The sequence below is a fragment of the Alosa alosa genome, chromosome 2 (genome assembly GCF_017589495.1).
Source record: "Alosa alosa isolate M-15738 ecotype Scorff River chromosome 2, AALO_Geno_1.1, whole genome shotgun sequence".
In the NCBI taxonomy this organism is placed as follows: domain Eukaryota; kingdom Metazoa; phylum Chordata; class Actinopteri; order Clupeiformes; family Clupeidae; genus Alosa; species Alosa alosa.
This window is the reverse complement of record NC_063190.1, coordinates 30,222,528-30,242,435: the sequence shown is the minus strand read 5'-3', so window position 1 is coordinate 30,242,435 and position 19,908 is coordinate 30,222,528. Positions and strand designations below refer to the sequence as shown.

At 39.0% G+C, this 19,908-nt stretch overlaps 1 protein-coding gene across 2 annotated transcripts in view; it reads left to right on the top strand.

Moving 5' to 3' along the window:
- The window catches only part of LOC125310257 (cyclic nucleotide-gated olfactory channel-like), a 187,679-nt gene that overhangs the window by 100,629 nt on the left and 67,142 nt on the right, over positions 1-19,908 (top strand). For both annotated transcript variants that reach the window (XM_048267491.1, XM_048267502.1), the window contains exons 13-16: positions 464-562; positions 9,143-9,278; positions 9,713-9,826; positions 15,821-15,993. In XM_048267491.1, the coding sequence (XP_048123448.1) occupies positions 464-562; positions 9,143-9,278; positions 9,713-9,826; positions 15,821-15,993 (522 nt within the window). The remainder of the gene's footprint in view (positions 1-463; positions 563-9,142; positions 9,279-9,712; positions 9,827-15,820; positions 15,994-19,908) is intronic.

Sequence of the window (19,908 nt, the reverse complement as noted above, 5' to 3'; positions counted from 1 at the left end):
TCAGGTGGCCTTTGTCTGTGAAATTTCTGTTTTAGAGGTGGAGAAATTTGAGAGAATTGATAACAGTTTTGTTAAGAATTGACTTCTGGTGAAATTTTGTCTGAGTATAGCATTATATGGAAAGTGGAATATTGGAGTTACTAATGACCAGTTTGTGCTAAGTGTGTGCTAAGACCAGCCTGGTATTTACTCGCTCTCAGTCCACGGATCAAGTCATCAAGAACCCTGCCCTAACAGTGAAAACAGAATCCACAGAAATCAGTTAAGCTTGCTCTATGCACACTGCAGCATTGGGATATTGTTGGGCAGGTGTTAAGAGTAAAGAGCAGGGCTTGGTCTCTGTAACAGTTAGAACATTCTGTTTTTATTTTCATTTTACAGTGTCCTAACCTTTTGGAAATGGGGTTGTATGTGAATCGTTTAATAATTCAACAGCATCAATTTTTCAAATGTTCTTTTGTAGCCAAAGGACCAGCGGATATTGAATTTATTTATGGAGTTCATGTCTCATCAGTTGAAGAATGCCCCCTCATTATCTAAATCATCTACAGATAAACAAAAGGTAAGGTATATTTAAAGACTATTTTAAAGATGAGGTCTGTGATTTCTGGAATTCTGTGATTTTGCTCATATGTAATGTAGGCTTCATTAAACTGAAGAGCTTGATACCCAGTCACATTTTTTTTTTTTTTTGCTTATATTGCTGATTTCCATGTACTTCTGAAAGTGACCCATATCAGATACCTGTGTTTTGTTTTCATTTTCACCATTCTGCTAGCCTGGAAACCAGCCAAACTTAGCCCCGCCCACAACATTTGAGGTCGGGAAGTTCTGTCTGGAATTTTTCCGTTGTGGAGCAACTATGCCTGTGGCCGGTTGCACAAAGCACCTTAAGTTTTTCCCTTAAGTATGACCCTTAAGGCTTAATTTCTCCTTAGGTAAGGGATTTACTTAAGGATGTTGCACAGAATACCTTAAAATGTTTCCTTAGTTAAGGAGAAACGTTAAGCAATTTACTGCATTGAAAGGGATTTTCTGGCACGAAAATTCTATAGTTTCCACAGAGATTGTTCAACAGCTGTAGCCTACTACAGTGGCTGCCTTTGCCACGATGCCGTTAACCCACCGAACACAGTAAAGCTTAATGATCTTATCATTCATCTTACCTTAATAATATTCGCAGAATTATCCAGGTAGCAAGTAAAGCATGTTAAATACATGAACTGAACAATACTAGTTGGCAAGTTAGAGATGATCCTGACTGTCATCAGTGCACCCGTGCAGTGCAACATTTTGCCTAGCGAACTGAACCGAAGCTCATAGGCTAACAAGACTTCCACATGAATTGTTAACGTTAGCCTACGTAAACTACACAATAACAATACGGCATGTTTCTGATAGAAGCTAGGCCTATTTGACAGAGTAAGCATACCAGAGAGGTTTTATTTTTAATTTGTCAAAAGTAGTTAATATACTTCATTTATCAGATGTCCCTTAGGTTTTTCCCCTTAGTTAGACTACTAAGGTTGTTTGTGCAACGGTTTAAGGGATTTCTTACAAGATAAGGACAAACCCTTAAATACTTAAGGGAAAATGTTAAGGAAATCTTAAGGAGAAAACTTAAGGGTGTTTGTGCAACCGTTTTTATTTTAAGGGACCCTTAAATCAGATTTTAAGGGAAAAACTTAACTTAAGGTGCTTTGTGCAACCGGCCACTGAACCTGGGCCCAGTTCCCTGAAAGCATCGTAAGCCTAAGAGCATCGTAAAGTCCTTCTTACGAAAGGTCTTAAGATTTGCCGACTGTTTCCCGAAACCATCGTAGCTTAAGAGCGTCGTGAAAACACTTGTGGATCTACGAGTGCTCCAGAGTTCTCGTTACCGGCTAAGATACAGGTTTCTCACTGAGGTCACCAACAGGACATACAGAGGAGTTACAGCTTAGAATATATCCAACTTACGTTCTTTACTGTGTTTACTTGTGATTAATCAGATTTTAGCCTGCAAAATAGCATACATTTAATGGTCATAATGTGATTAAAAGCAAACAAAAATGCAATCAAGTTATGAAACGAGACGTTACCAGAATAGTTTGCCATTATATCATTGCTAAGTGAATGCTATATTTTATTAGACCTATGAGGTAAAAGCAGAGAAAGGAACATGGTTTAGTCTGTGCTGCGTCAAAATCTAAGCCTATATGTTATTTAAGCCTAGCCTACACATTTCCTCACTTTCTTACTCGACCTCTTTCTTATCTTCGAACGTCTTCTTAAGTGACACAGACATGAACGGTGCAACAATCTAATCTTAAATTATTTATGTCTGTGTGTGGTATATAGCCTATTTGGGATGCTTACATGCGGATGTCAAAGTGTTCTATTTTCGTATTGATGTAAATTAATGTGTAGATCCGAAGTTTAAATGGTGGGGCTAATAGCTGTGCCGTGCAGTCACCTGACATCACCATCAAATTAGAGGATATTTCAGAACTATTAACGTGGACAGCTCCCCTTAAGAGCAGGGCACACGCGTTCACGCTACGAGCAAGTTCGGGAAACTGTTGGAAAAACCAAACGAACGATCGTAAGATAAATCGTAGAAAACCCTCGTAAGTGCGTGTATCCATCATTATCAGGAAACCGAACCCAGAGCTGTTCAGGCTAATGAAATTGGGCCTTATACGATGATGGACAGATGAGCAACAGTGCCTCGTCTCTCATGTCATCTGAATACGCTTTGGTTGATTTTGTTTGCAGCAAAAACGCTGTAGTTGGTGGCTTCTAAGACCCTGTTTACACATAGGAAAATTGCTTATATGCGGTTTGGCCATGCGGTTTGGCCTTTCATTTACACAAAAACTGAGGTTTTATCACTGAAAATTATTATTTCTATTATTAATTATTATTTCTATTATTAATTAAAACTCCAGCCATAGTGGATATGTGGGGAAAACTCTGGTTTCACTTTTGCATGTAATTAAGGGAAAACAGAGTTTTTGCGTTGTGACATGAGTTACGCCTGGATGTTAAAATGCCTACAGGCATATGGTTGTGTAACTAGACAATAACAAACCTAAAGTATGAAGAAGGCTAGGCCTAAGCCAAATTAATAGTAACAAACAAACACATAAACATACAAACACACAACCTCCCCACTGGGAGTAGTTTTGCCGAACCCAGCACACCCTGGCCACACTAGGCCAGTATTTGCTACATCGTAGCCACTCTCCCCACTGGCCATATTGCCATACTCGGCACACACTACCACTGTAGTGCCTTTAAAATGAGCAACTCCAGATCACTGAACTAATGCCATCTTGGGTCCCTGTTAACCCTATTAACCCGAGACTATTTTCAGGGCATTCTCACTACCTTTAGTTAGAATCACATGCTATATTATATTGTTTTTTTCAGCAGAGTCTAGGCTACCCAGACCTGCCACAATGTCATGTCATGTATTAATATTTGCCTTGATTTGATTTTTAAATAATAAAAATACAAAAAACATATTATACAATTCTTACATTTTGAAATGTATCTTACCACAGCAAGCTCCCAGCTGGACATGCTTTCAGGCCAGACTGTCCTGAATCTGATAATATAAGAACCATGGTGAAGGGGGATTTTAGGGCTGAGCAATTTCACAGAAATATGTGGTGTGTGCCTTACAGAAATACATGGCATTTTTATTTAGTGATAAAAAATGACCTTTCTGCGCTTCATATCTGTGACACAAACTGACCTGACTCGACCCGAGCTTGCGTGTTACCTGTGTGTGCTCTCATGATGATTCTCTACAAAAACGTTTTACTGCATTGCAATGAACTAAAAAGTGTTTCTTTTTCGAACAAATTGGGATGCAATGTGAGCCTTGAATTGGATACCATGCAGGAATTTGCTAGGAAATCAAAAGCGGATTATGAATATCCTTTGCCATAGAGCAGGGATATCCAAACTGTGGTACCACCGGTGGTACGCGAGCTGCCACTAGGGGGTACGCGAGATGAAAAGGGCAATGTCAGAAAGGTGTTACAAATGATTACTTAATTAATAATCTAATTAATTTATAAATAAAAAATAATTTTGAATCCGGTTATAATGATATGGAAACGTGAAACTAAAGGAAAGCATTTGTAAACTCTATAATATGCTATGTTTTCATTAAAAAATAATATCTGGTGCGTTAGTTTCGTGAAAATATAGGCTAGGTGCTAGGTAGAAGGCTATGCGAACATGGAAAACTGGCTAAAAACAGGGACACTGTCCAAAAGGCCTAATTAAAGCGATCGAAGAGGATGGAGAAAACAGAGCAGGAGACAGGTAACGATGCAATGGGATGGGGGGTAGACTGATGGAGGTGGAGCGCAGGGGGATAAAAGAAAGGACGAGCCAGAAAAGACTGCACGAAGAAAACGAAAGTATGATGAATATAGCCCTAGGCTTCACGTGGATTGGGAGACAGACTGCCCAAAGCCACAGTGCGTGGTTTGCAGTGAGGTGCTATCTAACCAGTCTAATGTTGTTCTCCACACTGTTTTTTTTAGCGTGAGAGCTCATAGACCAGTTGCACATTTTGATTTTGTTATTTGTTATCATGTAGGGCGACTAAATAAAAATGATGCCTGGAATGCGTCAATAGAATGTTACTTTTTTATGTGTCGGATGGTGGTAGCCTGACGTTGTCATACTCAAATTCTAGTCATAATATGAGTCTGATACTGCTCCATTGGGACGTAATTATGGGGCGTGTTTCAACCGATACATGGAGGGAATGCCTCTGCATTCAATTGGATAGACCTAACCAATCAGAGCAACAAAATAGCTTACCGTGAGGTGTAGGAAGAAAACACACAAACCATCCTTCTGCTCATATATCCCCTCCGTTTTTAAAAATAATTCTGTTGAACAGTGATATGCTACAAACATGTTAAACAGCTGGGAAAGCCACCCTTGAACAGGTGGTCAATCAGAGATTTCAAACGAACGAGGGAACATGTCACAATGCAACAGCGCTGTTTTCCCTTGATGAAAGTGAAACCGCCAGTTTTCCCACATCTCAACTTTGGCCAAAGTTTTCAGAAATAATCGTTTTCAGTAATACAACCTCATTAAATAATATGAATTTTCCATATGGGGTCTTAAAAGCCATGTATCCTTCTAGCCACAGCTTTTTTGTTTCAAACATAAGCCTAATCTAAGCGTGCTCAGATGACGTGATAGACCAGGCGCTGTTGCTCACCTGTCCATCGTAAAGCCTGATTTGATTGGTCCGCCCGATTTAGGGCGAGCATACTTCCACCACAATGGAGCAATGCCAGACCGAACTTCCCGTGGGGTGGGACTAAGTTCGGAATGGCACCCAGGCTAGGATGGTGGGGGTACGCAAGCCAAATCAGGATGTAGAAGGTGGGCCGCAGGAAAAGTTTGGGAACCGCTGCCATAGAGGGATTGAATTATCACACCTGTTAAATTCTCGTGGGGACGGAAAAGTCTGAAATGCAGACGTTTTGCTCAACACACTTTTGTCCTCTGCCTTTGAGTGGCTCCTGTGATCCCAATGGAGCAGTATCAGACTCAAATTCTAATATAATTGAGTATGACTTCAGGCTACCAATATGCCAGTTTTACACATGAACATCTTGTTACATGTGATGTTTGAATGCGCAATAATATACAATTGTGACATTTTTAATGATGTCTAATGCTGGCCTTACACCATATGATTTTCAAACGATTTCACAGTTGGAGACTAAATTTCCAAAGTCAGCATAAAATCATGGTAGTTTTACTGGAGTCGTGGTGCGCTCCCGTCATCTAGATCGTTTAATCTAAGGTGGCAATCCTAGCAGTTTTAAGTCAGTCTGAGTCTGTCTTGTGTTTTAGTCTTATAAGCCCTCCTTACACTGAATGACTTTCCAAAGATTTGGAAAAGATTTTTGAAAGACCCTCTCACATCTAAAGACAAGTCATAGAGTTTTAAGTCACAGACTATGATTTTGCAACGACTAGGGATCTTGCAGGGTCACTATTTACAAGACTGCAACTAGATTCCTTTAAATGATTTCCCGTTGTGCAGTAGATATCATTACAGGTCTCTCCACACCCGAACCAGCAGGTTCTTTCCTGCAGCTGTCACTTACTGAACTCTTAACACTGCATCCCGGTGACAACCAATCAACTAAAGGCTGTGTTAAAAAATTGGGGTTCACCTAAATCAGGGGTCGGCAACCCACGGCTCCGGAGCCGCATGTGGCTCTTTGATCTTTGAATATTGTTACATTCGCAGTTCGTTGCCATGTCAATATCAAACAAAATCACCGATTTCCCTCCATTTCAGTCAACGAGAACACTTTAATTGTTATTGTTGATGTGTGCGCTTGCTGTAGGCTAGATAAGAAAAAAAATGTCAAAAGGAAACGCTCATGACCACAGCTTTGAAAGCGATTGAACACAAGCTGGTTGAAATGGGGAAAGTTTCCATCCGAAGACTGATTCTGAAAACGCGAAATGAACTGCCCATTATAAATTGCACACTGCAACGAGTTAGTATTGCTGTGTTAACCCTGTTCGGTTCCACTTGCATGTGAGAAATCTTTCTCACATATGAAAAATATAAAGACAAACCTGCGCTCACGGTTAAGGGCAATTTCGCGCAAAACTGTCACATCCATAACGGCAACACAATGCCATGGTATTTAGTTGGCGTTATGGATATGACAGTTTTGCGTGGAGTTGCCCTTAAATGGTGGCAGCCTCAATTCTTGCATGAAACTTCACCTCACTGAATATGAGCCAGCCAGACTCCAAGGCCATCACCAAATCTAATCTCTGGTATGCCTAATGTTCAATTTCGCCAATGACATGCCAACGAAAATTGAGTGTTGTGTTGTTAACTATGATGTTACTTTGCATACCAAAGGACACTGGAAAAATAGGGGGTGGTGTTTAGCCTACATGGGAAGCCTAAGGCCTATACTTCTGTCATTCCACTTTACATTTCAAGTTACTTGCACATTAGGCCTACTTTTAAAACTAGTAGAAAGTGTATTTAAAAATCCTCTGTTGAATGAAAGTAAGGGACCGTTCGTTATTTATAAAAGGGGCCACCGGAGGAAAATAGGGGAGGGTCATCTTTGTTGAGGGGAGGGTCACCTAACTTTTTTTTGTCTAGGAGGGGGGGTCACCCATCTTTTGTATTAATGAAAACAGCAAAAAAATCAAAGTGGCTTGTTGATTTCTGTCGCCATATAACGTTCTCTTTCGTTCCATAGCTCTGTCAACATTGAACAATGAAAATTGAAAATTTTGCTGGGAGATTTCCCAGGTTTCTCACACAAAATACGGAAAATGTCCCCACGTTGGAAGGGTTTGAGCAACAAAGTAGCCTACTTTATTCACGCCTAACAGCCTATATCCATTTGGTCAACTTTATCCAGCCCTAAAAAAGCTAAATTTAACTTTGGTTTACTTAGTTTACCGTGTAGCCTAGCCTAACTTTAAACAGTGTGCATGCTTACAAAGCATACTTCATGCTTCATTCATCCACACATCCAGCTCCTAACGTTTTGACAAGCATTTCTACCAATTGACCTTGTTCCTGCCCATCTCTAGCTTTGCTGTCTCCATCCTTTCTGTTTTGTTGTTTGCAAAAAATATATAGTAGGCCCTATTTATTGGTAACCAGCAACAAGTGCAATTTGTTAATCGCTGTCATTCTCTCTCCTGCCAACAAAAATGTGTTACGTTCCAAGTAGTGCGTAATTCTGCTTCATACAGTTGAACAAATACATTGGTCATATAAATAGCCAGTTTATGGTCTACAGTGTAGAGTTGGTAAGTTATGGTAGGCCAACTTGGAGTGAATATACAGGGGATTTTCTTTGGCTCTTAGCCTGGCAGGTGTGCACATAGACATAGCCCACGGCCTAACACTGCAAGCGCCAATGAATCGTGCTCTCACGACAACCACGTCGTTAACTTAAATAGGCCTACTGTAGGTTAACATCACTCTGAGTTCGCATTTAAGCAAGCAAAACGATGATTTGAATACATCTGTTTCTCTGGAAGGGCAAGGGTAACAACAGGACAACACACAGGCCAGAATGCAGGACTAATGTTATGAGAGTATTACAGTAATATGGGATATTCTACGGAAAATATTAAAACGGCAAGACAGCGGGGAAAAGTTAAAATGATAGGCCTAAACCCGAAAAAAATTTGGCATGTTAGGTATTTTTTCGTCCCTGTGATTATTTTTAGAAATTGTGCAAACGGCCTTTTCAAGTCATTTGAGAAAGAAGGAGTGTAAGTCAAGCTCCCAAATTGACTTCGTCTGAGAAATTGAGTTTTGAACAATGTTCAGCTTTCGCAGCTTTACAATGACTGAGGAAGCCTAGAGACGAGTCCATAGCAACAAGTTCATGTGTTGAATTTGTTATTACCCAGTGTGCTTTGTTGAATGGTCTCAATGTTTTATTGTTTTATTTCATGTGAATACTTACTAGAGGAGTAACTTATTTCAAGTAGGTATGCAGTTGCAGGAAGTGTGCATTTAGATTCCATGCTTATTGTGTTTCCACAACAATGTTAGTGAGTAAATCTACTATCTTGGTGAAGTGTGATGTGTAAGATCAGAAAGCAGAGGGTGAGTTTAGAAAGATTGCTTAAGTCGATGTCTTTTCATAGCTTTACAGCCGGGCGGAAGATATCGACAATTGGGTCGGGAGGGTCATGTCTTTTTAAAAAGACTGCTGGAGGGTCGTTGAAAATTTTCTTGCAGGCTGGGGAGGGTCATGCAACTTTTGATTGAAGCACTCAAAATCCCTCCGGTGACCCCGTTTATAAATAACGAACGGTCCCTAACTGTACATTAAATATCCAAACTTTTTCTTGTAACCGTCTTTATGTGGCTCTTCTGAGATTAAAAAAAAAAAAAATTGGTAAAAGTGTCTCTCCAGGCAAAAAAAGTTGTCGACCCCTGACCTAAATTAAGTGCTTGTGCACCTAAATGAAAAGGGTTCAACTATTGCACTAGTGCAACCAATGTAAAAAGTTAGCCTGTAGCCTGTTTGTTATCTACCAGTTATCTACTGGTATATTACCTTTGTTAATGCCATATAATTGCGCTTTGTTCTTATTTCAGGTTCTTGGAATTCCAACTTTACACTCAGATGACAGATTTGTCAAGAGTTGGGATATCGTAATATTTTGGTGTGTAACTGTGTCGATATTCACAGAAACCTGGTTGCTTTTCTTCACAAATAACTTGGAAACAAAGGGTGTGTGTTTTTTTTTTCTAATCTTTTTCTTATTTTTTATAGTATGAAGTCTGTAGATCTTGTGGTAACAGAAATAAAAAAAGACACTTCAGTTGATCATGTAGTGCCGATTTTCAAACATCACTAATATATTACCAATGGTGTGAATGGGTATTACTGCCGGAAATGTATAATGCACTGTTTACATAAAATTGCAAAGTAAAATTTCCAGATCCCATGTATTTTTGTACTTTGGTGATAAGCCTAGCTCAGTAATCAATTTCTAGGATTCTAATCTCATCCATTTTTTGTCAAAGTTAACAGCTCTTCACGGTCCTCTAGCTATCTATGCAGTGTTTTGTACCCAGTTCAGTTCAGACTTTTCACAAAATATTCACAAAATATTTGTTTAATATTGTCATGTATTGTGTGCCTTGTAATATTCTTTGTTGCAGGGTTTTACTACAATTATTGGGGACTGATATATCTTGTTCTCAGCATATTGATTGATATTGTTGCTGTAATTGACATATTCATCAATCTTCGCATAGAAGTAATAACAAAACATGGTAATGTATTTATGCAGGATTCATCACTTAGTCATTCATAAATAATCTATTGCAGTAATTGTATTTAGTTTATAATTTCAGATATTGGATAGGCTTGTTTACAAATTTAGATAACATCTCTTTTTCAAGCACTTCACATGATCAACGATGTTATAGATGTGCTTTCTGTTCCTGATATTGTCTGTTGAGAACAAATGCATCATATATCAGTGATACAGTATACATGCAACATGGGTACTAGATATATAGGTACTGTCATAAAAAATGATACATGATACAGAGTTAGTGAAGGAGGGATATGGGCAAGTCCAGCATTCAAAGTAATCAATGAAACGGAGAACTTATCAATAATGCCATAATGTTTTAGATTATAGCTGAGGGAAAGGGGGTACACAGCAGCATTGGTAGATAGGGTCTGTACAAAACAGGGAAAAATGCTGCCTTTTAAGATATCTAACAGGAGAGCGAGGCATTGAGGCATGTCCGAATCAAATATTTCGATGAAATGCAGCCTTCTAAGATACCTTCGTTTTGATGTATCCTTCATGCTGCCTTCAACGTCAAACATTCTATTTAATTGTGAGCAACTATTGCTGCAGTCGAACGTTATGTTATTCTTCTTTCTGGTATCCTGACAACGGCGTTCTGTGTTGCTATCTTGCTAGGCTGTCCGAAACAAAGTTTGTAGCCATTATCTTGATGCCTGCTACGGCAAGTGACTCGGTAGAGAGCTGAAGGCAGCAGACAGCTAACTTCCGTTTTGTACAGACCCATATAATAGTTTACCGTAGTGGTTCAGTGGTTCACAAATCATTTCATTCATATTGATGAATGCAAATAGTTTCAGCATAACACTAAGCTATGATTTTGATTTTTACACCTTCTTACTTAGGTGAAAGGTCCATCGTAAGTAATTTGTTACATATTTCTCAGTTAAAGAGCAACTTGTAGGTTAACAACCACTTTTAATTAAAGTGTAGAGAAATAAAGCAATAAGTACATTAAAAATAGATACCATCAAAAATAGATACCTTTTAAATGCACTTGTTGTTTTGATGACTGAAGTTTTGGACATTACAAAATAGAATTTGGCCATGATGTTGTAAAAGGGATTCCAGCCAAGTTAGGTCAACAATATCCATAAGGAATAATAGATCATCATTCATGACAGTAGTCTTGACACTGCAGATGTCGAAAATGTATGATCATATGCATACCAGAGCCTTATAATTATGAGTCTGTCTGCCATCAAAGAGATCAGGAACAGACAAGGATTAGGGTAAATAACACCAATCGCCGAGAAATGAATTTATGATTGATGGAGTGGAGTGGGTTTGTGTTTTGGTGAGTAGGCTTATAGCTGGGAAGGAATATGTGAAAAATCATAAAGATTGGGCACTTTGGATAAGTTTTTGATTTTTGGCAGGGTGTTAGGTATAGGCCTAGGTTTTCAAAAATCCATGGATACAAGTTGGGGTGGCCCCCCTAGTGGCAGTTATCCATACAATCCAAAATGGCCCCCACCGAAAAGAAAAAAGGTTATATCTCAGCTTCCTTTAGTCTTAAATTGTTGTATAATGTATTTTCTCTACTTTGTTTGATACAAGGAATCCAATTTTGATATATTATTCTTATTTTAAGTCCATTTCCATGTTAAATCTAGTATCATAGTCATATTTAGCTCATAAACTGTCAATATCTCTGAAAAAGTCACATTGAAATATTACTCAGGTCCCTAGACCCATATTTTACCTCCAAGGTATGCTTTTTCTTTGCTGATTGGACAGGTCACTATCACTATAGTGTCAAAAATCACATCTTGTGACCAAAAGGACCATTGTTGAGGCCTTAAATAAACACAAATTCAGAACTATGCCACAGTGAAAAGTTACAGTACATTAGGCTTGTCATCAGAGGGTACCCGCAGAGTCTTAAAAGTATTAAAAAGTATTAAATTTCATTTTCTAAATTAAGGCCTTAAAAAGTATTGAATTTCACTTCAAAGTCTGGAATTTTTTCACGGAGGTCTTAATTTTTCAAATGATCAGTAGATTTAGTGTAATATCCTCACGTAGCGTGACAAGGATTAAAGTTCTCCGTCGTACGACGGATTTCCGTCAATTTGATTTTAGAAATGTCATATTTGAGATCGATGCAGATCCGGTGAGAAAAAAAATAGGAGGGGGGGGGGGTCTATCACCTTTTCTTTTCCTTTTTTTAAGGCAACTACAAATATTAGGTCCGATGAATGAATGTGTGTGATGGTAAATGTTTAAAGACCTAATAGTGTTCTTGAGAACTTTCTGTGTCTCAATCAGAGATCGCTCAAGAAGATACGTCAGCCATGAGTTTCGCTTTGTTTATGTTGTATCTACACGCTTGTCTCATTGGCCTGGGGCGGTTGCTTAAAAAAAAAAGAACACGTCTGGAGGACGGTCTGACACAATCGAGACAGCTGATGAGGTTGCCCAATCCGTTTAACTTTTTTGGATATGCTATTGTGAGCTCTATGTGCGAATTCGGAGGCTGTGTTCTTTCCATGCATCAATGTAGACAATTTATTACTATCGCGAACTCTTGTCAGGGGAGGTCATTCATTTTGGGTGTCACCTATGACTTGAACAGATAGCCTGCTATGCCACCCGATGTACTATTATTGTTACAGTTTTTAATCAATGCAACTAACATTATGTGTAAAGTGACGCAATATAAACCGTAGCCTATGCCTTCCGTCTGTTTTGTAGGCTACAACAATGTTTTTCACAATTTGCGACGGAAGGTTTTGACTGAGCGTGTTAACAGTTCGCGACATTATTATTTTATGTTGAGTAAGGGGATCAGTCGTGTTTATGACGCACAGAAAGCCTTGTAGCCTATTTTGCTTAGGCCTCACTTTTAACGACAGTAGGCTACAGGTTACAAAAAAACCATAGGATTAAAACTTTATGTTCTATGCATTCACCTGTAGGTGGCATTGATTATATAGTAACTTAAGAGTACCCTTTAGCCTTGTTTTGGTGTTTATTTGGTGCTTTACTTTGCTGTTTGCATCTTTTTGTGCATTAAAAACCAATAGGTCGCGACCGCAAAAGTGGTGCTATCTCTATAGGTAGATATGAACAACGTATGACTTATGGCCTGAAAAAATTTTTTTTTTTTTTTCACTTTAATCCCTGAAATCAACTAGGTTCTATTCCGTGTAAATTTGTCCATGAAGCAGGACATTGTCACGTTATTACCGCGACAAATCTTTGCGTTGCCACTGCACTGCTGTCATGTTCATGTTGGCATGTTCAAACACTTAAATAGTAATTATTTGAGGTTTAATCTTACCTTTGATATTATTTATTCTATCCGAATGGGTGCGATGTAGGTATTAAATTTCATCTGAAGTGGTATTAAAAAGGTCTTAAAAAGTCTTAAATTTAGGTCTGACAATTCTGGGGGTACTCTGCATCATGTTAAGGATCAATATTACATTTTAGTCAAATAACACTTAAACCAGAGACTTTCTAATGAGGAGACACAGTACTCAAAAAATCCTCAATAGAAATGCATGAGCTTAGTTTGTAACGGCAATATGGCAGTTGTCTACGCAAATCACACTCCTTCCGCGGCAAAATGTTGACATGTGAATCCATTGAGCCAATCATGTGCTGTGTTGTGAATACATTGAGCCAATAATGTAGTGTGTTGTGAAGACATCGTGCCAATCATGGGTTGTGATCTCACCGGTGGAGCAAGATTGGTGTCGTGAAGCATGGAATGCGTGAGCAGCTTACCCAGAAGTCACCTGCGCCCTCATTCTGATCACCCAAGACCCAACCAGCCTCACACTGGAATCAGTGCACATGCAAGTTCTCAAACGCTGGACTGTACTCATGTATAGTAAGAACTGCGGTGTCGAGTGAGTCAATGAAACCCGGAAGCTTCTTTTCACTCATGGCCTCAAATCCCTGGATTCAATCCCCCCGACCCATCATGCCTTATTCCAGCATGGAAAGCGTGCCCTGCACACTGCAGCTTTTGTCTGGAAGCAGTCCCTCTCCAAAACTCCAGAGATTCCAGACCCCAGTGAGTGGGGTTGGGAATGGAATGACAGAAGTCTGGGTGCCATATTGGACAGATACAGTGGGGTAGCGTAACGGTTGGGCGCCAGGTGGATTTATCCACCACCACTCAGACAGAGTGAAGATAAACTAAAGTGAAGAAATAATAACTAAATGGCTTTATAAAGCACCACAAAACATTAAATGGTTTTAACTCTAACTAAAAGACTTCAAGAAATGCAAACAGGTGTGTTCAAAATGGAATATATTGTTCAGGACACACATGAACACCACACAAGCAAACAAACCACCACAACAGCAGTAGCAGTCCATTCAGCCTATTTTTAGGTCAGGCCACTAGGGAGGCTGTAGGGCTGTAGCCTCGACAAAAAATGCAAAAAGGCAAGACGAAAAAAAGGTCCAAAATGAGAGGGAAAAGTATCTTCGGGTCAAAAAAAGACCTCTTCAGCCTAAGGCCACAATAAATTCAAAACAGTATGTAGCAGGTTAAACAAATTATGCTGCTATTATAAGCTACTCAAGTGCAGCACAAACAAGACCTTTTATTTAGGCTATAACTAATTGGCTACTATAACATAGCCGACTGCTTCAAAGCTCCCAGTGTGGATAAACCAATAAACAAAATAACATTAAATAGCAAAATCACTTAACAAAAAGAAAAGCTCTCTAAAACTAGAGCACAAACGTGATTGCTTTCAGTTTACAGTTTAGATTAGATTACAATAAAAAGGCAGGCCGGCGCCGGAGGAAAGGAAAATGTAGAAATAAAAATATCCCCAGAAGGCAAAATAATAATCCCCAGGAAAACCCCTAAGGAAACCCAGTAGCCTATGTAATCTATATTCAACTTAAAGTCACGCCGCTCACGACTAAACAACAAGAGCGCTTTTAAAGAGCACGGGACAACACAGAGAAGTGGGCCAGCTGCTACAACCTCGCTACTGTCGCGAATGGAGTGCACACCAAAGGACCACACAACTCACACAAAACTACTAGCTTACCCACATTGCGTGACTCCTGCAAACAATGATAAGACAGTTACAGCACAAGGAGATCACGGAACGAATGGGGCAAGACAGGCCGACAGGCCAGGAACAACAACTTTGCTGCCGTGATCGCTTGCTGAACAATGATAAAACAGTTCGTTATTGCAAAGTTTATCACGAGCTCGGTTTGACTAGACCAAACACGCACAAAACTCCTGAACAACTCGGTGGAGTTATCAACCTGCCGAACAATGGAAAGACAGTTCTTTGAGGCTAGGCAATACTCACGGAGCGTCCGAGACAAGGACCAAACCAGGCCGCTCTCACAAGGCAAAACACTCTACCTGTCGTCACGTTCAGCCTACGCACGAGAACGAGAGAGGCGGAGACAGCGCTACCTTGGCTGTTATTTATAGACGCTGACCATCTGCCGTATGTAGCTGCCATGTTTTCATTATATTATTTTATTATAGGAGGTCAGGTTTGATCGCCACAGTGGTATAAGCGGGATAATAGGTATATAGTATAAGTATATATACTCTTTTGATCCCGTGAGGGAAATTTGGTCTCTGCATTTATCCCAATCCGTGAATTAGTGAAACACACAGTGAACACACAGTGAGGTGAAGCACACACTAATCCCAGTGCAGTGAGCTGCCTGCAACAACAGCGGCGCTCGGGGAGCAGTGAGGGGTTAGGTGCCTTGCTCAAGGGCACTTCAGCCGTGCCTACTGGTCGGGGTTCGAACCGGCAACCCTCCGGTTACAAGTCCGAAGCGCTAACCAGTAGGCCACGGCTGCCCCAAAAATAATAGACTCCATGGTGTTGGGGTAGCAGAAGTTAATGCACTTTGAAGCGTAACTGCCACTCCACAAAAAAGTGTACTCTCATTCTCAATGTACCCCCTCTATCAGTAATTTCCTCTTTCATTTTTACAGGTTATTTATCAGATATAACAGCCATTTTCAACAACTATCGGAAATCCTGGAATTTTTACTTTGATGTCCTGGCTATTTTCCCTTTTGATTTATTATCCTTCATGTACACTGGAGAATTTCGCTGGAGAAATTTTACTTACTGCAGATTAAATCGGCTTCTGTGGATTCGTAAGGTGAGATTTTTACCATGACCATGATGGCCTCATATCAGAAAAAATATTGTAACTGTTCATCTTATCATAAGATAGAAAAATAACATATTTCTATTAGAGCCAACTGTAACTTGAATTGCTCATGAGCATGAAAGAAATAATTAACTTTAAGATTTGTGCACATAACATAATTATCAACATAAATTGTCCTCTTTTGGGATCATAGTAAAGATCTGTTCTCAAAAAGAAATCATTAACTTAATTTGAAAATAAAAGCAGAAATTGCTAAAAAAGAAAAATATTTATCATCTTAAAACATATTTCTAAGAATAAAAAAGAAGACTCATTTTATTAACTTATATTTTCCTGAAATATTTATTAAATAATTGTTTTTAAAGTATTTTTGCATGGATTCTACTTTTAAAATATATGTATATTTTAAAATATCACGTACCCCCTGGAGTGCCTTCACGTACCCCCAGGGGTAGGCATACCCCCATTTGAGAACCACTGCTCTAAGCGATGCCATGCATTTTTTAGGCTAAAACATTTTATGTCACTTACTGGAAACATCACCTAACCAACCTTTAGCTGCCTGTGTCCTGAATACACTGTGAAAAAACACAATCTCTGTGGACAGCCCAGGCTCCAAAAACGGCAACAAAAACAACCTGGGAAAACCTAGCCCATAAAAACATAACAAACTGTTTCAGCAAATCACAGACGAGATGCGTGTTTAGGAGAGTTTCAATTACACGGGAGGGAGGGGGAGGAAGCAGCGAGGTTTTTGTTTGAAAGTCAATAGAAGTGACGTTACCCAGCATCGCTTAGAGCACCTTTAAACATAAACATACAGTGGGTCCCATTTAGAAGTGGCCACTTTATTCAACACATGACAAACCATGTGTAAGGGATAATGCCCGACGTGTCCATTATCAGAAATATATATATTTTTTTTATATATACTCTTTTGATCACGTGAGGGAAATTTGGTCTCTGCATTTATCCCAATCTGTGAATTAGTGAAACACACTCAGCACACAGTGAACACACAGTGAGGTGAAGCACACACTAATCCCGGCGCAGTGAGCTGCCTGCAACAACAGCGGCGCTCGGGGAGCAGTGAGGGGTTAGGTGCCTTGCTCAAGGGCACTTCAGCAGTGTCGGGGTTCGAACCGGCACCCCTCCGGTAACAAGCTAACCAGTAGGCCACGGCCGCCCCCAATGGACAACGCGGAGGCGTGAACCGTCCGACGCAAAGCGAAGGACAGTTGCTTCCGCGAAGTCCATTTATTTCTGATAATGGACGCATCGAAGGGCATTATTCCGTTTATACCATGGTCACTTACGAAATAAATAAATAAATCAATTATTAATACTAAATGAGATTTAGAGCTAAAATCGTTAGTTTTTTCAGCTGTTTACAGTTGATTCCATTGTTGCGAAGCCTGCCTCCAGGCTCAACCATCGTCCTACTATCGTTGTTATAGTTACCATTCATAAGCATTGATATGGAACGGCGATTAAACTTTTTTTTTACCAGATCTACTTCATAGGTGTAGTATATCACTTTTTAAACGAAACCCTTTTCAACCTAGACCATGGTATAAATCAGAATAAACAGCAGACCTTACCGAACACAAAGGTGTAATGCATTCCCGTCTATAATTGGCTGTTTTTGAAATAAATTGTAGCAAAATTCAACATGGTCTTTCGGCTTTAAGCATTTCTTAAAACTGAGCTGTGCTTACATCGCCTAGATATCTGTAAATATTAGAATCAGAGAATATACAGGCAGCTCATGGTTAAGAGTTTGTCAATGTAGCCTTAATGATTTCTTTTCACAAAATGCTAAGCATGCATGTATTTAAGTTTCTTAAAACTGAGCTGTGCTTAAATGGGTCAATGCATGATTTCATAACAGACCAAACAGAAAATAAATGTTAAATATAGCCTAGATATCTGTACATATTAAAATCAGATTATGTAGGCTACACAGTATAGCTGGCATATCTGCTGACAAACTGACAAACTGTTTTATGTGTTCACTGAACAAAGATTATGGAAATTAAACACCACTTTTCCATCAGAAACATATTTGTAAAAAGCATAGCTAGTATGAAATAGAACATCAGAATATAGAATAGAAATGAACATTTTCATCGACAGCTTACAGTAGGAACAGTAGTGTAGCTCAACAAGTAGCGATGCACTCTTTGACGCAGGAGACTGGGGTTTGATTCCTGGTCACTGCAGCAATTTTGAAGGTGCATTTCTCATAGCTAAACCAAGCTAGATAGATAGATACAGTATATAGAGAGATAGAAGGTTGGGCTTGTGGAACTATAGGCTACATGGTCCTCGCTTTAGATTGGGGGGCTGCAAAATTTACTACAAGTAGGTAAGAAAGGTCTTATAAGCATATTAGTTATCCACCTCTTTGTCTTATATACACCATTAACAAGCATTAACAAGCTGCTTGTTAACACTTACAAGCTGCATGTTAACAGTTAGTTAATGTTATTAAAGGATAACAACAGTTAACTGTTAGTAATGAATTGTTAACTGCTAATTATGCACTGTTAATACCTAATAAGCACATGTTATTCTAAAGCGTTACCAGATTATTTTGTATAATTCTACGCAGACAACAAACCTGTGCAGACACACACACACACACAATCAGTCTTCCACACCACACATCACACACCTTTCATACACACCATTAAGTACAAGAAGCATGCAAAGGAATTAACCAGATTTCCTATAATACATCGACATAAAACAAGAAGTTGATGCTGAGTACACATTCATAGAAATCAGAATAGAATCAAACTTCATTTCAGTTGGCTACCTTTGAAACTACTTTCTGGAAGTCACTCCCAGTCATACATATAAACTTAAAAGGATCACTAGAAATTCTTACAATGCTGTTCCATTCTCAAGCTCAATCTTCCCAACGTTTTTTATCTTTAGTTGCAGGGTTCCAGTACAGAGGCCAGAATAAGGCCATACAGCATTAATTGAAGTACTTTCTGTGATGTACTAAAAGCAAAACGGGCTATACATATTTAATATATGTTTATGACTTTAAAGTAAACAGTAAGCGCAGGAAGGTCATGTTTTTTTAAACCTGCATTCAAACAAAGTGGGAACAAACATGGGAAATATGAATTATGTTCAACACACAATAATTTGCTCCTGATACGGAGGTCAAATACCCTGTTTTTTTTTTTCAGTCTCCCACAAATGCTTTAACAGTTTAGCATGTAGTCATAGCGGAAAAACAGAAATACTTTACCAAAGATCCTTTATCAACCGTCTCTGTCTTTACTGTAAAAAGTAAAACCTATTTTTTTTTTTTTTATATACTCTATTGTGTTAAGCATGGTAGTTGCATTTAACAATTAACAATTATTTTTTTCCCCTTTCCTTTTTCTCTCCTCCTTTCCCCACCCTGTGAGTAAATGATAAACTTGAAATAATGGTAATAATAATAATACTAATAATTGTCCATTAGGTTAGTACCTTCTCATTCAAGACCATTAATTTAGAAATAAAGTCGAAATAAATATGCAAAAAAAAAAAAAACAAGAGGAAACATGCATTTTCAACATTTGGCTTTGTTACTTCTATTACACTATAAGCACACCCACCCACCCAACCACCCCCCAACCCCTATTCCTACCCACAAGGCCTCCCATCCCTTCACACATCTTTCCCAAGTACATCTCATTTAGTCAGCTGGTAGAGTTCTTTTCTCTTTTCTTTTCTCAAACAGTTTTTTCTTTTTAATGATACTGTATGTTACCTTTTCCATCTCATACATTTTGTCAACAGAGTCTAACAACTTTGGTGGATCAGGCATTTTCCAATTTTGTGTTAGTGATTCTCAGAACCCAGAAAAGGTTTATGTGTTCATGACTTATGTCAGGG